This window comes from Indicator indicator, chromosome 10 (assembly GCF_027791375.1).
Source record: "Indicator indicator isolate 239-I01 chromosome 10, UM_Iind_1.1, whole genome shotgun sequence".
Classification (NCBI taxonomy): domain Eukaryota; kingdom Metazoa; phylum Chordata; class Aves; order Piciformes; family Indicatoridae; genus Indicator; species Indicator indicator.
The window spans coordinates 16953036-16967999 of NC_072019.1; the positions used below are offsets into that span (position 1 = coordinate 16953036).

At 53.9% G+C, this 14964-nt stretch overlaps 1 protein-coding gene across 1 annotated transcript in view; it reads left to right on the forward strand.

Annotated features, from left to right (window-relative positions):
• Positions 1 to 3129: 3129 nt before the first annotated feature.
• Positions 3130 to 14964, forward strand: part of PAPPA2 (pappalysin 2) — a 103904-nt gene continuing 92069 nt past the window's right edge. Inside the window, exons 1-2 of the mRNA XM_054384607.1 lie at positions 3130 to 3598; positions 10198 to 11260. Coding sequence (XP_054240582.1) covers positions 3130 to 3598; positions 10198 to 11260 — 1532 coding nt within the window. The remainder of the gene's footprint in view (positions 3599 to 10197; positions 11261 to 14964) is intronic.

The window sequence follows — 14964 nt, forward strand, 5'->3', positions numbered from 1 at the left end:
CCTGTGCTGGGGTCATCCCACAGCCTCAGCTCAGCATCTCACTTTGTTGGAGCTTCCCCCTCCTCCCTGCCCCTTTCCAGAGGCTCTTGCCCAGTTCTGGCAGCTGCCTGATTTAGTCACCCCTCCAAAATAACCCTGACTGCAGAGACCTGCTGCCCAAACATCAAGGACATGCCAGGAAGGAAAACACGTGGGGAAGACAAAAAACCTTTTGCCACCTCTTTGTCCTCTTCCTGCCTTCCATCCAGCATCACAGAATAAATTACAGAATGGTAGGGACGTCTGGACAGAGGAAAAGGACCTCTGGAGTTTATTGAGTCCACTTCCTCTGCCAAAGCAGGGTCACCTAGGGCAGCCCACAGAGGAACCCATCCAGGTGGGTTTTGAAAGTCTCTAGGGAAGGAGACAGCATCAGCAGATTTGAACTGCAGCTGGACCCTGCATGGGATGAGCATCTACATGCAGATGCTGCATGCAGGGATCCCTGGAAAGTGAAGGGCCATTGCATCCCTCAGCCAAATCAGACTGCCTTTGAGCTGGGACCTCTAACAGATGCCTGCTTTGCTTCCCTAAGAGACAAAACACACCAGGGGCACGTTGTCACCACTTTGCCACCTTCAAGTCCCCTGTCTTATCCCCAGGTCCACTCTTTGCTTTACATGCAGGAAAACTATGACGTTGGTCCAACCAATTGCCCCTTTTTGGGGGAAAACAAAAGAAAACTACCAAATGACAGGGATTTACTCCGTAACCTGCAATGGTGCTGGGATGGAAACAGCATCCTGTCTTTTCTGCTCACTAGATTCTGTCTAGCCTAGTGAGGTGCCCCCACAATCCTGCCCTCCTTATCCTCACCAGCCTCCTCTGCGCTCCACCTTGGCAGTGGCTACAGGGGGAACCTGCATACATGTGGATGGAGAACATGTTAGAGCTGTGATTCATGCTCTTAGCTGCCTGCTCTGGTAGTTCCTTCCATTCAGCAAGGCTCAAGCTCAAGCAGGCAGGGCAAGGGAAGCCAGGAGCTTGGCATGGTAAGAAGCCTTCCTCTGCTCTTACCCATCTCCTCTCTAAAAAGAAGTCTCCTTGATGGGCTTTCAACCCTTCTTTGCAGCTCTTGCTGTGTACCAGCCCAACAGATAGTGGAGTTATTTTTTTATGGGTATCATTTTTTCAAGTGAGCAGCTTAGCCCAGGCTAGAGTCTATATATAGATGCTCGGGTGCATTTTTGGAGGGTTTTGGTGCTCTGATGTTGGATTCATCCCAGCCAGGCTGTCCCTGAGGAGGCAGAACTGCTGAACCTTTTTGGTGGCAGCATATGTTACTGAGGGTCTTGTGGTCTTGCGGTCTTGCTTCTTTGGAGGACTTGGTTTGAGAACTGGGTAGGGCAGGGTGCTATGAGGCAAGATGATTAATAACTGCTTAATAAGGTCACCACCATTCGTAATAAGCTGTCCCCATGGGATCCTCTCTTATCGAGTCCTGGTAGACAGGGCTATCAGGAGCTTGGTTCATTCCTGAATGAATACGCACTATAAGCGACGCTTGCTGGCATTGGCCCCAGGACAACACTCTTATTGGGACTCCTCACCAGTGCCAAGCACTGAGCTGGGTTATCTCTACATCCTCACTGCTAATAGATGGGCACCAGGGCTTTGGGAGCAGTCAGGAGAGCTGTAGACCTCTTCTCATCACCTCCCCGTGAGTGATGGGTGTTGGTGTTGTGCTTGGATGTGGTTCACCCCCCAAAGGTCCTCGGGAGCTGCTCGAGCTCTTTTGCATGAGCCATCAGGGCTTTGCCTGGCCTTGTTTGCTCTCTGCATGTCCTCCCTTCCACTTCACAGACCTCCAGCCTATCCTTACCATGCCCTCCACATGCTTACATCTACCTTCATCTTTCCCAGGGGGCTGGCACAGCACTGTGCTTACTCCTCCTAACCCTCAACTTTTTCCAGCGCTATTTTGTTTCTATTTCCCCCCAAATAAAGCACCAGCTGTGCAACCTTCTCCCCATCACCTTCCCACCTTAAGTAGACAAAAAAAACCCCACAACCAACCCCAGCCCCAAGCAGCCAGCTCCTGCTGTTTGTTCTTAAATCCCTTCCCTCCTGCCTTGCTGGTTTGAAAGTCTGTACCCTAGAAGGGGCCTCCCAGCTTTCGCTGGCAACCCTGCTTCAGACTGACCGCCACAGATAGAATTTGGGAGTGAAAAAAAAAATCATATATAAAATAATAATAATAATGAAAAGCAAAATTAACCAAACAAAATCCTCTTGTTGCTGGATCTCCTTGCTGAAGTTTTCCTAATCTCCCATGCCGCGTGCTGGTGGGATGGCATGTTGGGAAGCAAGAATAAACTCTGGGGGCTTGTTTTCTCACCCTTATGGTTGGAGAAGCTCTACCCTGGGGTTGCACCCTCTGGCAGGGTGGTGGGTGAGATGTGTGGTGAGAGTCTTGGTGCATCAATGGGGGTTCTTTTTAGCTTTTGGAGGTGGCTCTTTCCCTCCTGCCCAGAGAAGGTGCTTTCAGCCCACCTTGCTGCACGTGTTGAACAGATGGGGAATGAAAAAGAAAATCCCGGGGACTGAGCAGGGATGTGGAAGGGACCCATCTCCCAGACGGCACATCCCCTTCTCGCCAGCATCCTGGGCAGCGTCCGGGAGGGAGGAGGGAGAAGAGGGAGGGCGATGCTCTGCTCGGGGTTTATTAGATTGGACATAATCATCATTAAATAAGGCAGCCCCCCCCCCCCCCCCCCCCCCCAAAGAGGGGTGTGGAGGAGGGGGAGCGGAGCTCCTTGGAGCTTTCTAGATAAGGGCGTCTAACGCATCGCAGAGCCGGACAGCGTGAAGAGCCTCACCGTGCCCCGGGAACCCCGGCTGCGGGCAGAAAGGGGGGTCCCCGCAGCCGTGCTCTCGCCCTCCTTCTCCTTCTCCTCCTCCTCTTCCTCCTCCTCCTTCTCCCGTAAGAGCAGAGGGGAGGAGAGCGGTGCCGGCGAAAAGTTGGGGGCAGCGGCTGCGGTGGGGGCCGGGGGAGAATGCCCCGGCGCTGCCGCCCGCCGCCCCCCTGAGTGCCCCATATCGCCCCGTGTCGTCCATCCCCCCCCATCCCAAACTTCGTCCCCAAGGAAGATGCTGCTCGGCGGGACCCCCCTGGCCGCGCTGCTGCTGGCGGTTCTTTGCCTGGCCTGCGGGGACCCCCGCTCCTCCGAGTTCCCGCCGGACTCCGGTTGCGGGCTGGAGGCTCGGAGCCGCCGTGCAGCCCCCCCTCATCACCCCTACGTGCTATACCCGCAGGCTGCCGGCGCACACCGGGTGGTGGGAGCTGCAGTCCCGCCACCCGCCGGGGTGCCGAGGGGCCGGAGGGCTCGGGGAGCCAGGGGAGGAGAAGGAAGAGAAGCGGAGGGCCAGGTGCGGAGAGCAAGGCTGCAGGTGCCGAACTCCCCGCGGCAGCGGCCGCTGCCCGCCCTCTACTTCTCGGGCGGCCGGGAGCAGCTGGCGGCGCGGCCGGAGGCACTGCCGGACATCCCCCGGGAGCAGTTCAGCCTGGAGCTGTGGGTGAAGGCGGAGGGCGGACAGAGCAACCCGGCCATCATCGCAGGTAACACCCGGCCGGCCGGCGGGCATCCTGGGAGGGTTGCGGAACCCACCCCCCCCACTCCCTTCCCGAGTTGCGCTGTGGCAGATGACACCCCGCGCTCCCACTCCTGTGTCCTCTGCACCCCAGGAGTGAATATTCCTCCTTCCCTTGAGACCAAACCTTCAAACATCCCCTCCCCTCTCCTGCCCCCCGCCCTATCCTTCTCCCCGCCCGCCTCCGAGGCTCCCCTAGAGTGTCTCCCTCTCCTTCCGCTGATAGCTGAAAGGTCCCTTTTTGGGACACGCTCTGAACGACCCCTCCCCACCCCTATTTCTCCTTCCCCTGGAGCTGTGCGGGATCCCCCGCCGGGCTGAGCAGCCGCGGGTCTCGACACTGCGCTCCTGGAGGGTCCCGGGGCCGATGGCCGCACGGTGGCAGCCGCGCCGCACGTACGGCCGCGGCATCATCCCAGCCCCGGTCCCTGCTGTCTGGGCTCGGCCCCGAGGGTTTGCGCAGCTGCTCCCCGGGGACAGGACGGCGGCAGCTACTCCTTCTACCGGGAGCCGCTCCTTCGCCCCTCTAAGAGCATCAATGGGCTTAAGCTGGAGGCACGGCCGGGCCCCAGAAGGGGTGAATTAAGTTAACTCTAGTTGGTGACTGTTGATCAATGGTTTTCCCCGGGGCTCAGTGCTGGGACTGGTTCTGTTTAATATCCTTATTTAATGATCTGAATAAGTGGATTGAGGGCACCCTCAGTACATTTGCAGATGACACCAAGCTGGGTGGGAGTGTTGATCTGCTGGAGGGTAGGGAGGCTCTACAGAGGGGGAAACTGCCCAGGCTAGATCAATGAGCTGAGGTCAGTGTGATCAGATTCAACAAGGTCAGGTTGCTGGGTCTCACGCTTGGGTATAACAACTCCACAAATGCTTCAGGCTTGGGGCAGAGTGGCTGGAAAGCTGCCTGTTAGAAAAGGACCTGGGAGTGTTGATCAATGGATGGCTGAATGTGAGTCAGTGTGTGCCCAGGTGGCCAAGAAGGCCAACAGCATCCTGCTCTATATCAGCAATGATGTGGTCAGAAGGAGTGGAGAAGTGACTGTCTCCCTGTACTGGACAATGGTGAGGCTGCATCTCTGTGTTCAGTTTTGGGTCCCTCACTCCAAGAAGGATGCTGAGGTGCTGGAGTGTTGTCCAGAGAGGGGCAATGAAGTTGGTCAAGGGTCTAGAGCACAAATCTTGTGAGGAGTGGCTAAGGGAATTGGGTGTGTTTAGCCTGGAAGAAAGGGGGGCTGAGTGAACTCCTTGCTATCTACAGCTCCTGGAAAAGAGGTTAGAACCAGGTGGGGGTCTCTCATGTTACAAGTGATAGGACTAGGATAAGAGGAAATGGCCTCAAGTTGCATCAGAGGAAGTTTACATTGGTCATGAGGAACAATTTCTTCCCTGAAAGAGTTGTCAAACCCTAACCCAGGGCAGTGCTGGAGTTCCCATCCCTGGAGGGGTTTCAAATCAATGTAGATATGGTGCTGAAGAACGTGGGCTAGTGGTAACCTGGCAATGCTGGGTTAATCTTTAAACTCAATGGATTTGAGCTTCATTTACAACCTAAACCATTCTGTGATTCTGTAAACAGGCAGGTGATTGAGAGCCTGGGGAGGCAGAAGAGAGCAGCACATGGGCACAGAGCAGATGTCACCTCCTACAACAGTGCTTCATGCAACCTTGCCAGAATGTGTGTTTGTGGCAGGGCCCTAGCACAGCAGGGCAGCAGAGCGATGCCAGGCGGGGCATCAGGGGGTGAGTGGCAGTGCCAAGATGGACCATTTCCAAGGGATGTTTGTTGTGTTTCTCTGCTGGCTGGGGAAGCTCTTTCTCTGTCTGAACTCTCCCTCTACTCTGCTTTGCTCACCACCTGGCCCCTTTCTTTAATTTATCTCCTCAGTGCATTGGGGCGACAGAGTCATGGAATGTTTTGGGTTGAAAGGGATCTTTAAAGGTCACCTAGTCCAACTGCCCTGCAGTCAGTAGGGACATCTGCAACTAGATCAGGTTGCTCAGAGCTGTGTCCAGCTTGACTTGGAATGGCTCCATGGATGGGGTATCTGCTACCTCTCTGGGAAATCTGGGCCAGTATCTCACCACCTTCACTGTACAAAACCTCTTCCTTCTATCCAGTAGAGCTGTATGGCTAGAGAGCTGCATCTTTGCTGTGGAAGAGGTGGGAGTGACAGGCTAGAGGCTGGGTGGCAGAGGGGAAAAGCAGTTGTGTAGGAGGAATAGACCTAGCATTCAGCTCACCGTCTGCCTTCCCACCAGGGTCCTTGATGCCTTGGGATAGGGTTGCACAGAGCACACTTCCCAGCTGTGTGCATCTGGAGGTCTGAATGGCAGGTGCCATTTCCCCACCCAAGCAGCAGATTTTGGATTCTGTCATTATTTCTTTCTTTTCTTTTTAATTCCTTGCAGTGTTTGCTCACAGTGGAGGCTCACTTGGGCTGGCACTCGCTCCCCTGGCCTCAGTGCTCCAGGATTTGTGTCAACCCCACACACCCCCAGCTCGGAGTCACTGCCCACTTCCCACTGCCTTCCTACAGCTGTGACCACAGTGGAGATGAGGGTGGCCAAGGGGGACAGGCCAGCACTGCTGGCATTGTGTCTGAGCAGGTGACACAGGGAGCTGCCAGATCTTCAGCAGGTGATGAGTCTGCTTCTGATCTGCTGCTTCTGCTGTGTCAGTAGAGAGGGGACCAAGCTGTGAGCTGGTCTAAAGTGTTTGAAAAGCTAGAGATGCTCCAGGTGTCTGTGTGTGAGGGAAGGCAGGAGGGACATGGAGTATTGTGTACAGTTCTGATCTCCCTAATGCAAGAGAGACAGTAACTACTAGAGAGGATCCAGTGGAGGCTACAAAGATGATGGAGGGACCAGAGCATCTCTCTGAAGAGGCAAGGCTGAGAGATCTGGGACTGTTTAGCCTGGAGAAGAGCAGACTGAGGCGGAGTCTGATCAATGCTGATCAATAGCTGAAGGGCAGGCAGCAAGAGAGGGGGGCAGACTCTTTGTAGTGGTGCCCAGATACAGGACAAAGGACAATGGACACCAGCTGGAACTCAGGAGGTTCCATCTGAACATGAGGAGAAAGTTCTTTGGTGTGAGGGTGTCAGATCCCTGGAGCAGGCTGCCCAGAGGGGTTGTGGAGTCTCCTTCTCTGGAGAGATTCCAAACCCACCTGAACATTGTGATCCTGGACAACCTGCTCTGGGTGACCCTGCTTTAGCAGGGAGGTCGAACTCCAGATCTGCAGAGGTCCCTTCCAACCCCCACAGTTCTGTGATTCAATGAATTCTGTGAAAGCAAGGCAGAACATCTTTCAGCATCGCTGCCTGGGAGTATATGGCCAGGCTGAACAGCTCTGTCTGGGCAAAGCAAGCTGTGCTGCTGGCTAGTATGACTGCTACCTGGATTGAAGGCTCAGGATTTGGAGCTTTGTTCCTGTAGATGTCACATTTTGCCTTAGGGCCACCCTGGATTGGGCTGTTCATTCATCTTAGCCCCTCTTTCATGGAGCTATAACCCCAGTGCCCTGCCATGGCCACCACTAGAGAAAGAGACTGGTTCCTCTTTCATGTTCTCATTTTGGGCAGAAGATGAGATTCGTTTCATGTGACACCATTTCTTTTTTCCCCTTTTTGTCTCCTCTCCATCCACACCTGCTCTGTTTCTGGTAAACCCCAAAGGATTTCCCTTTGTTCCAGATTAAGGTTAGTTTTCACTCAGATTGAAGATGGTTTCATTCAGTCAGAAGATCCCTCACTGGAGGCAGTCCCAAACTTCTCTGTGTCTAAGCTCAGATACCCTCCTCAGGTCTGTGAGCTGCTCTGAGGGGTGACCACCCTCTTGGACCAGCTCAGCTGGGAGCTCTTGGCCTGTGTCAGATCCTTCATAGCTTTAGCAGAAATTTTCCTCTAGCATTTGGGTCTCCAAGGGTGGCTGTGGTCTTTAGAACCTGGTGCTCTCTTTGGAGGCTTTTTCTCCATCCACACCTTTCCTGGCAGACACCTTTCTCTTAATAGTTTTGGCACTGTGGCCCACAGCTCCTGTTTGAAACCCCTAAGTTATCACCCTAAGTACTGATGATCATCACAAACCAGATTACAGCTCTTTCCCATTTGACGGATTGGAGGCAGAGCTGCATTTACACGTGCTGAGGAGATTACCTTGCACCTCCACTGCCAACAACTCTTTGCCTTCCTGGTGGGTGACACTAGCACAAGATACCAAGTTCCTTGGCAAATCCAGGGTCCAGGAACTGGTCCCCTGATGATTTCTTGTGGAATCTCTCTGGAGATGCCAGGAGCTGATGGTGGACAGCTCTGATTTGTCATTTTGCAGCAGCTCCCAGCTGCAGGTCATGCTGCTCTGCCTGTACATTCTGTGGCTGCACCAGATATGGCATCCCTAGGAAGCACCATATGCTGCTATAGTGGCTTTCCAGCCTCTTTGGTAGAGATGAATTTGGCCTTACTTGCATCCCTTTGATGAATCCTCCAGACCCAACTCCATAGTACGGGTTTCAGGCTTGCTTAAGGTCCTTTTGGCCAGTTTTGAACTCATGAGACATTTCCAGGCTGGGCTCCAGCATGGATTTGTGGAGATGCTAGATCATGCTCACCCCAGAAGGCTGTTCACTCCTGACACTGTTTGTTCCACTGTTTTGCCTTAGCATTTAATCAAATCTGGGGCACTTGAAATCATTTCAAGGTGACATGCATGAGTTTTCCTAAGAGAGGAGATACCAAGCCATGTCTCCTCAACCCTAGTGAGAACCACATAGTAGAAAGTGGCTTTTGAGTGTGCAGATCTAAGCACATTTCAGCCAGCACCCAGCCCAAAAGCACTCTCCAGCTTTGCCTTCTCATGCCTTCAAGGCTCCTTTGCCTGCATTCTGCTTTTTGGCTTCTCCCTGTCTCAGCTTCCCCTGGTCTTTCTGCTTCCCTTTCACAATCCACCAGAAAACAAGAGTTGGCCAAAGCCTATCCACCCACAGAGGCTTTGTCCGTGGCTGCCTTTGTAGTGAGCGGTGGCAGGGATCTGTGCCAGGGGTGGTTACAACTGTGGGATGTCCAAGAGGCCACCACCCATCTCGTCCTCAGTGAAAGAGATGGATGGAGGGAGGGGTACTGCTTCCTGGGGTGCAGTGGGGCTTGATGTGACCTTTGCCAACCATGTTTATGAGGGCTGGCAGGGGACACATGGGGTCATGCTAACCTGGCTACAGTCACATCTACTGGGTAAAAGCCAGGAGCTCCTGCTCCTCCCAGAGCTCCTGCTCCTCTACACCTCCGCCTCTCTCTGCTGACCTCCTTGCAGTCCCAATGGCAGGTACAGGTTTCCCAAAGTGTCATGCTGAGCATCCCCAGGGACAGACAAGGCAGTGAGATGGAGCAGGAGTGCCTTGGTTTGGCCCGTGGTGCCCTGAAGCCCCAAAGATGGACAAGCAGCATGTGCGGTAGGAGTGGCATGGTGAGGGGCAGGAGAAGCCACACAACAAGGAAAAGCAGGCTGGAGCATATGGAATGTCTCAGCAGGAGCATAAGGACCTCTGGGCATGGCAGCTGGCTTCAGCAGTGTTGGGACACTATTGTATCTGGAAGCTCTTTGTTGGGGTGGATAGAGGGAGAGTGAGGGTATCCCAGAAGGTGCCACTGGTGGGGCTCAAAGAATGACTTGGAACTTGCTAGCCCCAACGATGACCTGTGTCAGTGTCCTGGCTGTGGTGATTTAGGAGACCAGAAGCATTTATTTTGAACAGCAGGTTCCTTTGCCCTTGCCTTGTTTAAATGTCCTATGGCCACCGACTCCTGGAGGCATTCATTGCCCTCAAGCCCCTGCTTCCTACCCATGAACAATCAGCAGCCAGAGTTTCAGGGAAGATAAGCAAAGCTCCAGATCTTGACCAGTCTAAAACACAAGTTTGCAACAGTTTTGAGTGCACACGGGAAGTCTGAGCCCAAAGCTGCTCCTGGGAACAGATTTATGCTTGCGAGACCTTGGGGCTGAGGAGTGCACCTGCCTGGCTGGAGGCTGTTCATCCCTCTCCCACCCTTGCCCGCCTGTGCTGGATGCATGACTGGGAGGACAACTGGGGCATAAAGGAGAGCTGTAAATCTGCCTGGAAGCTGGTGGGGAAGGAGTCCCTGGAGGAGGCTGTTTTGCTTTGGGTTGCTGTGCTCTAATTCTTAAAAGCTTTGGCCTGCAGATGAAAAGCTTCACCTTTAATCCTGTCCCACAGGAGTTGTCCTCTGGAGAGCAGTTCAGAAACACCTTGCTCTTCCTGTTCTTCCTCTCTTCTCCATCCCACCTTTCCAGCTCTGCCCTCTCCTGGTCACTCCACCTGCTCATCCAAATGATTTTAAATGTAGATTGAGGTGTTCCCACTCATTGCCTACCTCTGGACACCCTAATTTACCCATTGCAGTGGCAGCAGAATCTTCTCCACATCCCTGCCAAGGGGTTTCCCGCCACTGAGGACTCGGATTGTTCTCCAGGGAGGAGTGGCAATGCTCTCTGGTCCTCACCAGCTTTCCTCTCTCTCCATCCTCATCCCCACCCCTGCTGCAGGTGTCTTCGACAACTGCTCCCATGCAGGCAGTGATAAGGGTTGGTCGCTGGGCATTCGTGCCCTGCAGCTTGGCGGCAAGAAGGATGCCCGCTTCTTCTTCTCCCTCCGCACAGACCGGGCAGCTGCTGCCACTGAGGTGACCTCCTATCACCGCTACCACCCTGAGGCATGGACCCACTTGGCTGCCAGCTACGATGGGCGGTGGATGACTCTCTACGTGGATGGGGCACGGGTGGCCCGCAGCGGTGGGCAGGAGGGACCTCTGCACAGCACCTTCATAGCCTCCTGCCGCACGCTGCTGCTGGGGGGTGACGCCTGGGGCACAGTGCATTCTTTCCGGGGACATATGGCTGGGCTGGCCCTGTGGCGGGAAGCCCTGTCTCAAAGCCAACTCCAGCGTCCCTTCTTAGAGGAGGTGGCAGGAGGGTTGGCAGGGCTGGCTCTGGCCGCTGGCTTTGCCACCCCTGAGGAGCGCTGGGTGCCTTTTCGGGATGGTGCCTTCCCCCAGCAGCGGGTGCTGCCATCCCCACCGTCCCCCATCCTGCGGCCGCTGGGACCTCCTGCCTGCGGGCAGACCGCCTGCGACAACGTGGAACTGGTCTCCCAGTACAACCAGCACTGGCCACTGCGGAGCGGGAAGGTGGTGCGGTACCGGGTGGTGAACCTGGCGGAGGACGACGGCGGGCGACCGACGGTCAGCCGGGAACAGGTGTGGCGGCAACACTGGGCACTGAGCGAAGCGTTCCGACCACACAACATCTCCTGGCAGCTCAGCTTGCTGGAGGTGCGCAACTCCTCCCTGCGCCGCCGCATCATCCTCCTGGGCTGTGAGCCCAGCAAGGTGGGCAATGAGCGCTGTGACCCTGAGTGCGAACACCCCCTGACCGGCTACGACGGCGGAGACTGTCGCCGGCCTGGCCGCTGCTTCTCCTGGAAGCGGCGCGATGGCGTCTGCCACATGGAATGTAACAACATGTTGGATGACTTTGATGATGGTGATTGCTGTGACCCACGGGCCACTGACGTGTCCAGGACCTGCTTTGACCCTGATTCGCCCTACAGGTAGGTGTGTGGCTTATGAGTGGGTGGTGTGTAGAAGGACAGGGTGCACCCTGTCCCTGACACCCACTCACTGAGTGGATGTTGTTTCTGACCTACCACTTCCCAGTGTGGGAAGCTGGAAGTTTCTCATGAAGGAAATGTGTTGTGTCATCTAGGGCAAGTGAATTCCATAGTTCAGGATGCTGCTGAGTCCTACCTCCCCTGCTTTCGAGTGGTTTTCTCCTCCAGAATGACCTGAGGGTAATGAGGAACCCCACCTTGGGGAGATTCCCAGTGCAGAGAGACATGCCAGAAGGACTGTGGGCATTCCTAAGTGGGCAGAGCATCCCCATGCCAAGGATGCTTCTTTCCCTGCTCCCCAGCTGCACAGGATTCAATGGGAGGATTGCAGTCCCTTCCCTACCTCCTGCGGATGTGTCTTAAAGCTTGGTTCCTTAATTTGGATTCAAAATGCCTTTACCTGCATGCTGGGGTGGGGACAAGGAGGTGATGTGGCAATGTGTGAGTGGCAGGACTTGGTAAGGTGTAGGTTGGTTGGTGTGCATGAACCTCCCCAAATCTTGCCCTGGGGAGCGATGCCTGTGGGGAGATGCCCTTGGCTGGGAATGAGCAGAGGCTGATCAAATCCACCCTACAGCTCAAAGCCAAATGATGACTGAGGCCCAAATTCCCTTTTTCAGGCAAAGGCATGGGTGGCTACTTGGTGCCAGAGGAGGACAGGTGAAAACCGCCCTGCAAAACCCACCATGCTCTGTAGACAATGGTCTCATGGTGCTCTCATCAGCACATGGCATTAGGGGACCTTTTCTTCCCCCAGAGCCGTTTAATGGAAGCAGCTGGGCTGGGGTGGAGAGGGCCCCCCCCCTGTGTGATGAGGGACCTTGCAGCAGTGGGGACTGTGGCCTTGGCACGGTCGGTGGCTTGCTCATGCCTGCCCTCCTCCCTGAAGCCTCTGAAGTGCTGGCAGCACTGCTGACAGCTTCCAGCACTCAGGGCTCTGCCAAATATACTCTCTGGCCAGAGACAGGGAAGGGAAAAAAGTCATGGCTTTTCCTTTTTTTTTTTTTTTTTTTTTTTTAAAGCCATTTATGTCTCAGTGTCAGAGAAAATTGGTTATTCCCTGCTGCTGGCTCCTGGCAATGGGCAGAGGTGCCCACCAGAGCACCATCCAGGATGGATGGCAGCACCTGGGAAGACAGGCTGCAAGGGAAGGTTTTAGGGACGTGTTACTCCTTTCATCTTCTTTGTCCTTCACTTTTTTTCCCCTGGGCTGTGGGAGCAGATAGGCTGTTACTATAAATCCTTTCCTCTCAAACCAGCTTCTCTCTGCTGCTTCCCAGGTGGGACATGGAGGGAGAAGGGGGGAAGCAGGCATCTCTGCTTGAGTGGTGGTGGTGGGAGAGGAATAGTGCTTCCTTTCCTCCCTTCCTGAGCCTTTCTCACAATCCTTCAGTCATCTGAGTAAATACGGAAGGAGGATGAGGAGCCTTTCTTCCAACATATCTCTCTGGCCACAGAACCTCTCTCCAAGCATCTCCCTAGAAGATGTTATCCCGCTCCTGGAAGTCTCTGTGGTGGTAGCCACCATCACCACCCTGTGCCTGCCCATCCCCTTATTTCCCTTGTAAGCAAGCACAGGCAGTGCTTCCCTGAGCACTGGGGACATGAATGGCTCTCCCGCCTGCAGGGCAGATCTCCTACCTGCACAATGACTTTCTGCACATGGTGGCCACAAGCATCCAAAGCCACTTGGCCTTTGCTTTGGCCAGGCAGAGGCTTGATCCTTGCCCTCTGTGGGCAGTTAGGGAAATGTTTTCATCTTCAGACCAGAAGGGCTCCACCTTAAATTAAAAAAGGCCAAATTTTTGCTGGTATGAATCAGGGCTTCCGTTTGTCAGGATTTTCCCCTGAAAGTTGGGAAAGCAACAACAAAACAAAGCAAAACAAAACAAAAACCTTGCTTCTGTGGGAAAGGAATGGGAAAATGGGAACACTAGGGAAATAACAAATCTTTGGCAATTTTCTTTCCACAGACCTCATTGGCCTGCAGAGAGGAGAAGATTGATTGTTTGTAGGCTGAGCTCTGAAAATCGAAATCCAGTGTGCCTGGCATTTGGGAAATGTGGGGATATGGGTTAAATCTTGCTGCTGCTGAGCATATCTGAGCTGTCTTTGACCAGCTTCTTCAGCTTCTTCAGAGATGCTGGTGGACTTTCACTACCAGCAGAGTGCCTGGGCACATCTCTGCTGAGAGCACCCTGGCTCATAGGGAAGAATATGTATGTGGGAAAACATAGATATGTTGGATGGGACACCATCCAGAGGGACCAGAGGGGCTATACTGAGGAGCTGGTCTCAGGAGGTGAAACCTCATGATGTTAAACAAGGCCAAATGCAAGGTCCTGCATGTGGGTCAGGGAAATCCCCAGTATCAATACAGGCTGGGGGATGAAGGAATGGAGAGCAGCCCTGTGGAGAAAGACTTGGGGGTGCTGGTGGATGAAAAGCTGGACATGAGCCAGCTGTGTCCTGGGCTGATCCCCAGCAGCTTGGGCAGCAGGGGCAGGGAGAGGATTCTACCCCTCTGCTTCACTCTGCTGAGACCCCACCTGCAGTGCTGGGTCCAGCTCTGGATTCTCAACACAGCAGAGACATGGACCTGTTGGAGTGGAGCCAGAGGAGGCCACAGCAGTGATGGGAGGGTTGGAAGTCTTCTGTTGTTAGGGCAGGCTTAGAGAGTTGGGGTTGTTCAGCCTTGAGAAGAGAAGGTTCCATGGAGACCTTCTTGAGGTCTTTCAGAAAAGAGACCAATAAGAAAGATGGAAACAGGCTTCTGAGCAGGGCCTTGTGACAGGACAAAGGGTAATGGTTTGAACTAAGAAAGGGAGAATTAGACTAGATATGAGAAAGAAATTGTTTGCAAACGAGAGTGAGGAAACACTGGCGCAGTTTGCCTAGAGAGGTGGTACATCCCTGGGAATGTTCTATGTGTGGTTAGATGGGGCTTTGAGCAACCTACTCTAGTTGAAGATGTCCCTGTACACTGCAGGGAGACTGGAGTAGATGACTTTTAAAATTCCCTTCCAACCCAAACCATTTTGTGATTCTATGAAAACCACTGGGAAATTGGTACTGTGGGTTTGGGAAAGTCCAGAGTGAGGCTGAACTCACTCAAGGGCATGCCTGCAGCTGGTAGATGAATTCCATGACACATGAGCAGGTGATCTTAGCCCAAGGAGACTTGCTCAGGCAGAGCTCCCTCTGTGTCTACTCATAAGGTATTACAGTTACATGAACATTTATGAGGAGCAGGGCAGCTGGGGATCTTCCAGAAGGATTTTTTTAGGGTGGAAGCCAAAACAGGAGAAATAACGTGAAATAAAATTTAACAAACTGTGGAAAGGGGCTCAGTAGGAGCCAGGTGCCTCGATGAGAACCACAGCTTTTGGGCTGTAACTGAAGCTGGCTGCTGCTGTGCTGAGATGCCTGGGATTTTTCATACCTGCTGGAGAATCTCCTGCCAGAGCTCAGGAGGGAGCTGCAGCTTTGGGATAGCCAGGGAGAAGGGAAACCCCACTGCAGGTGGTGCTCTCTAAATCTTCTTTCAGATCAAGGGGGCCAGACAAGAAATGGGGAGCCTTTTTTATGGTGTAAATCAGCTCTGGTGTATTTCATGTCAAGGCTCTCACAAAGAATCATTTGGA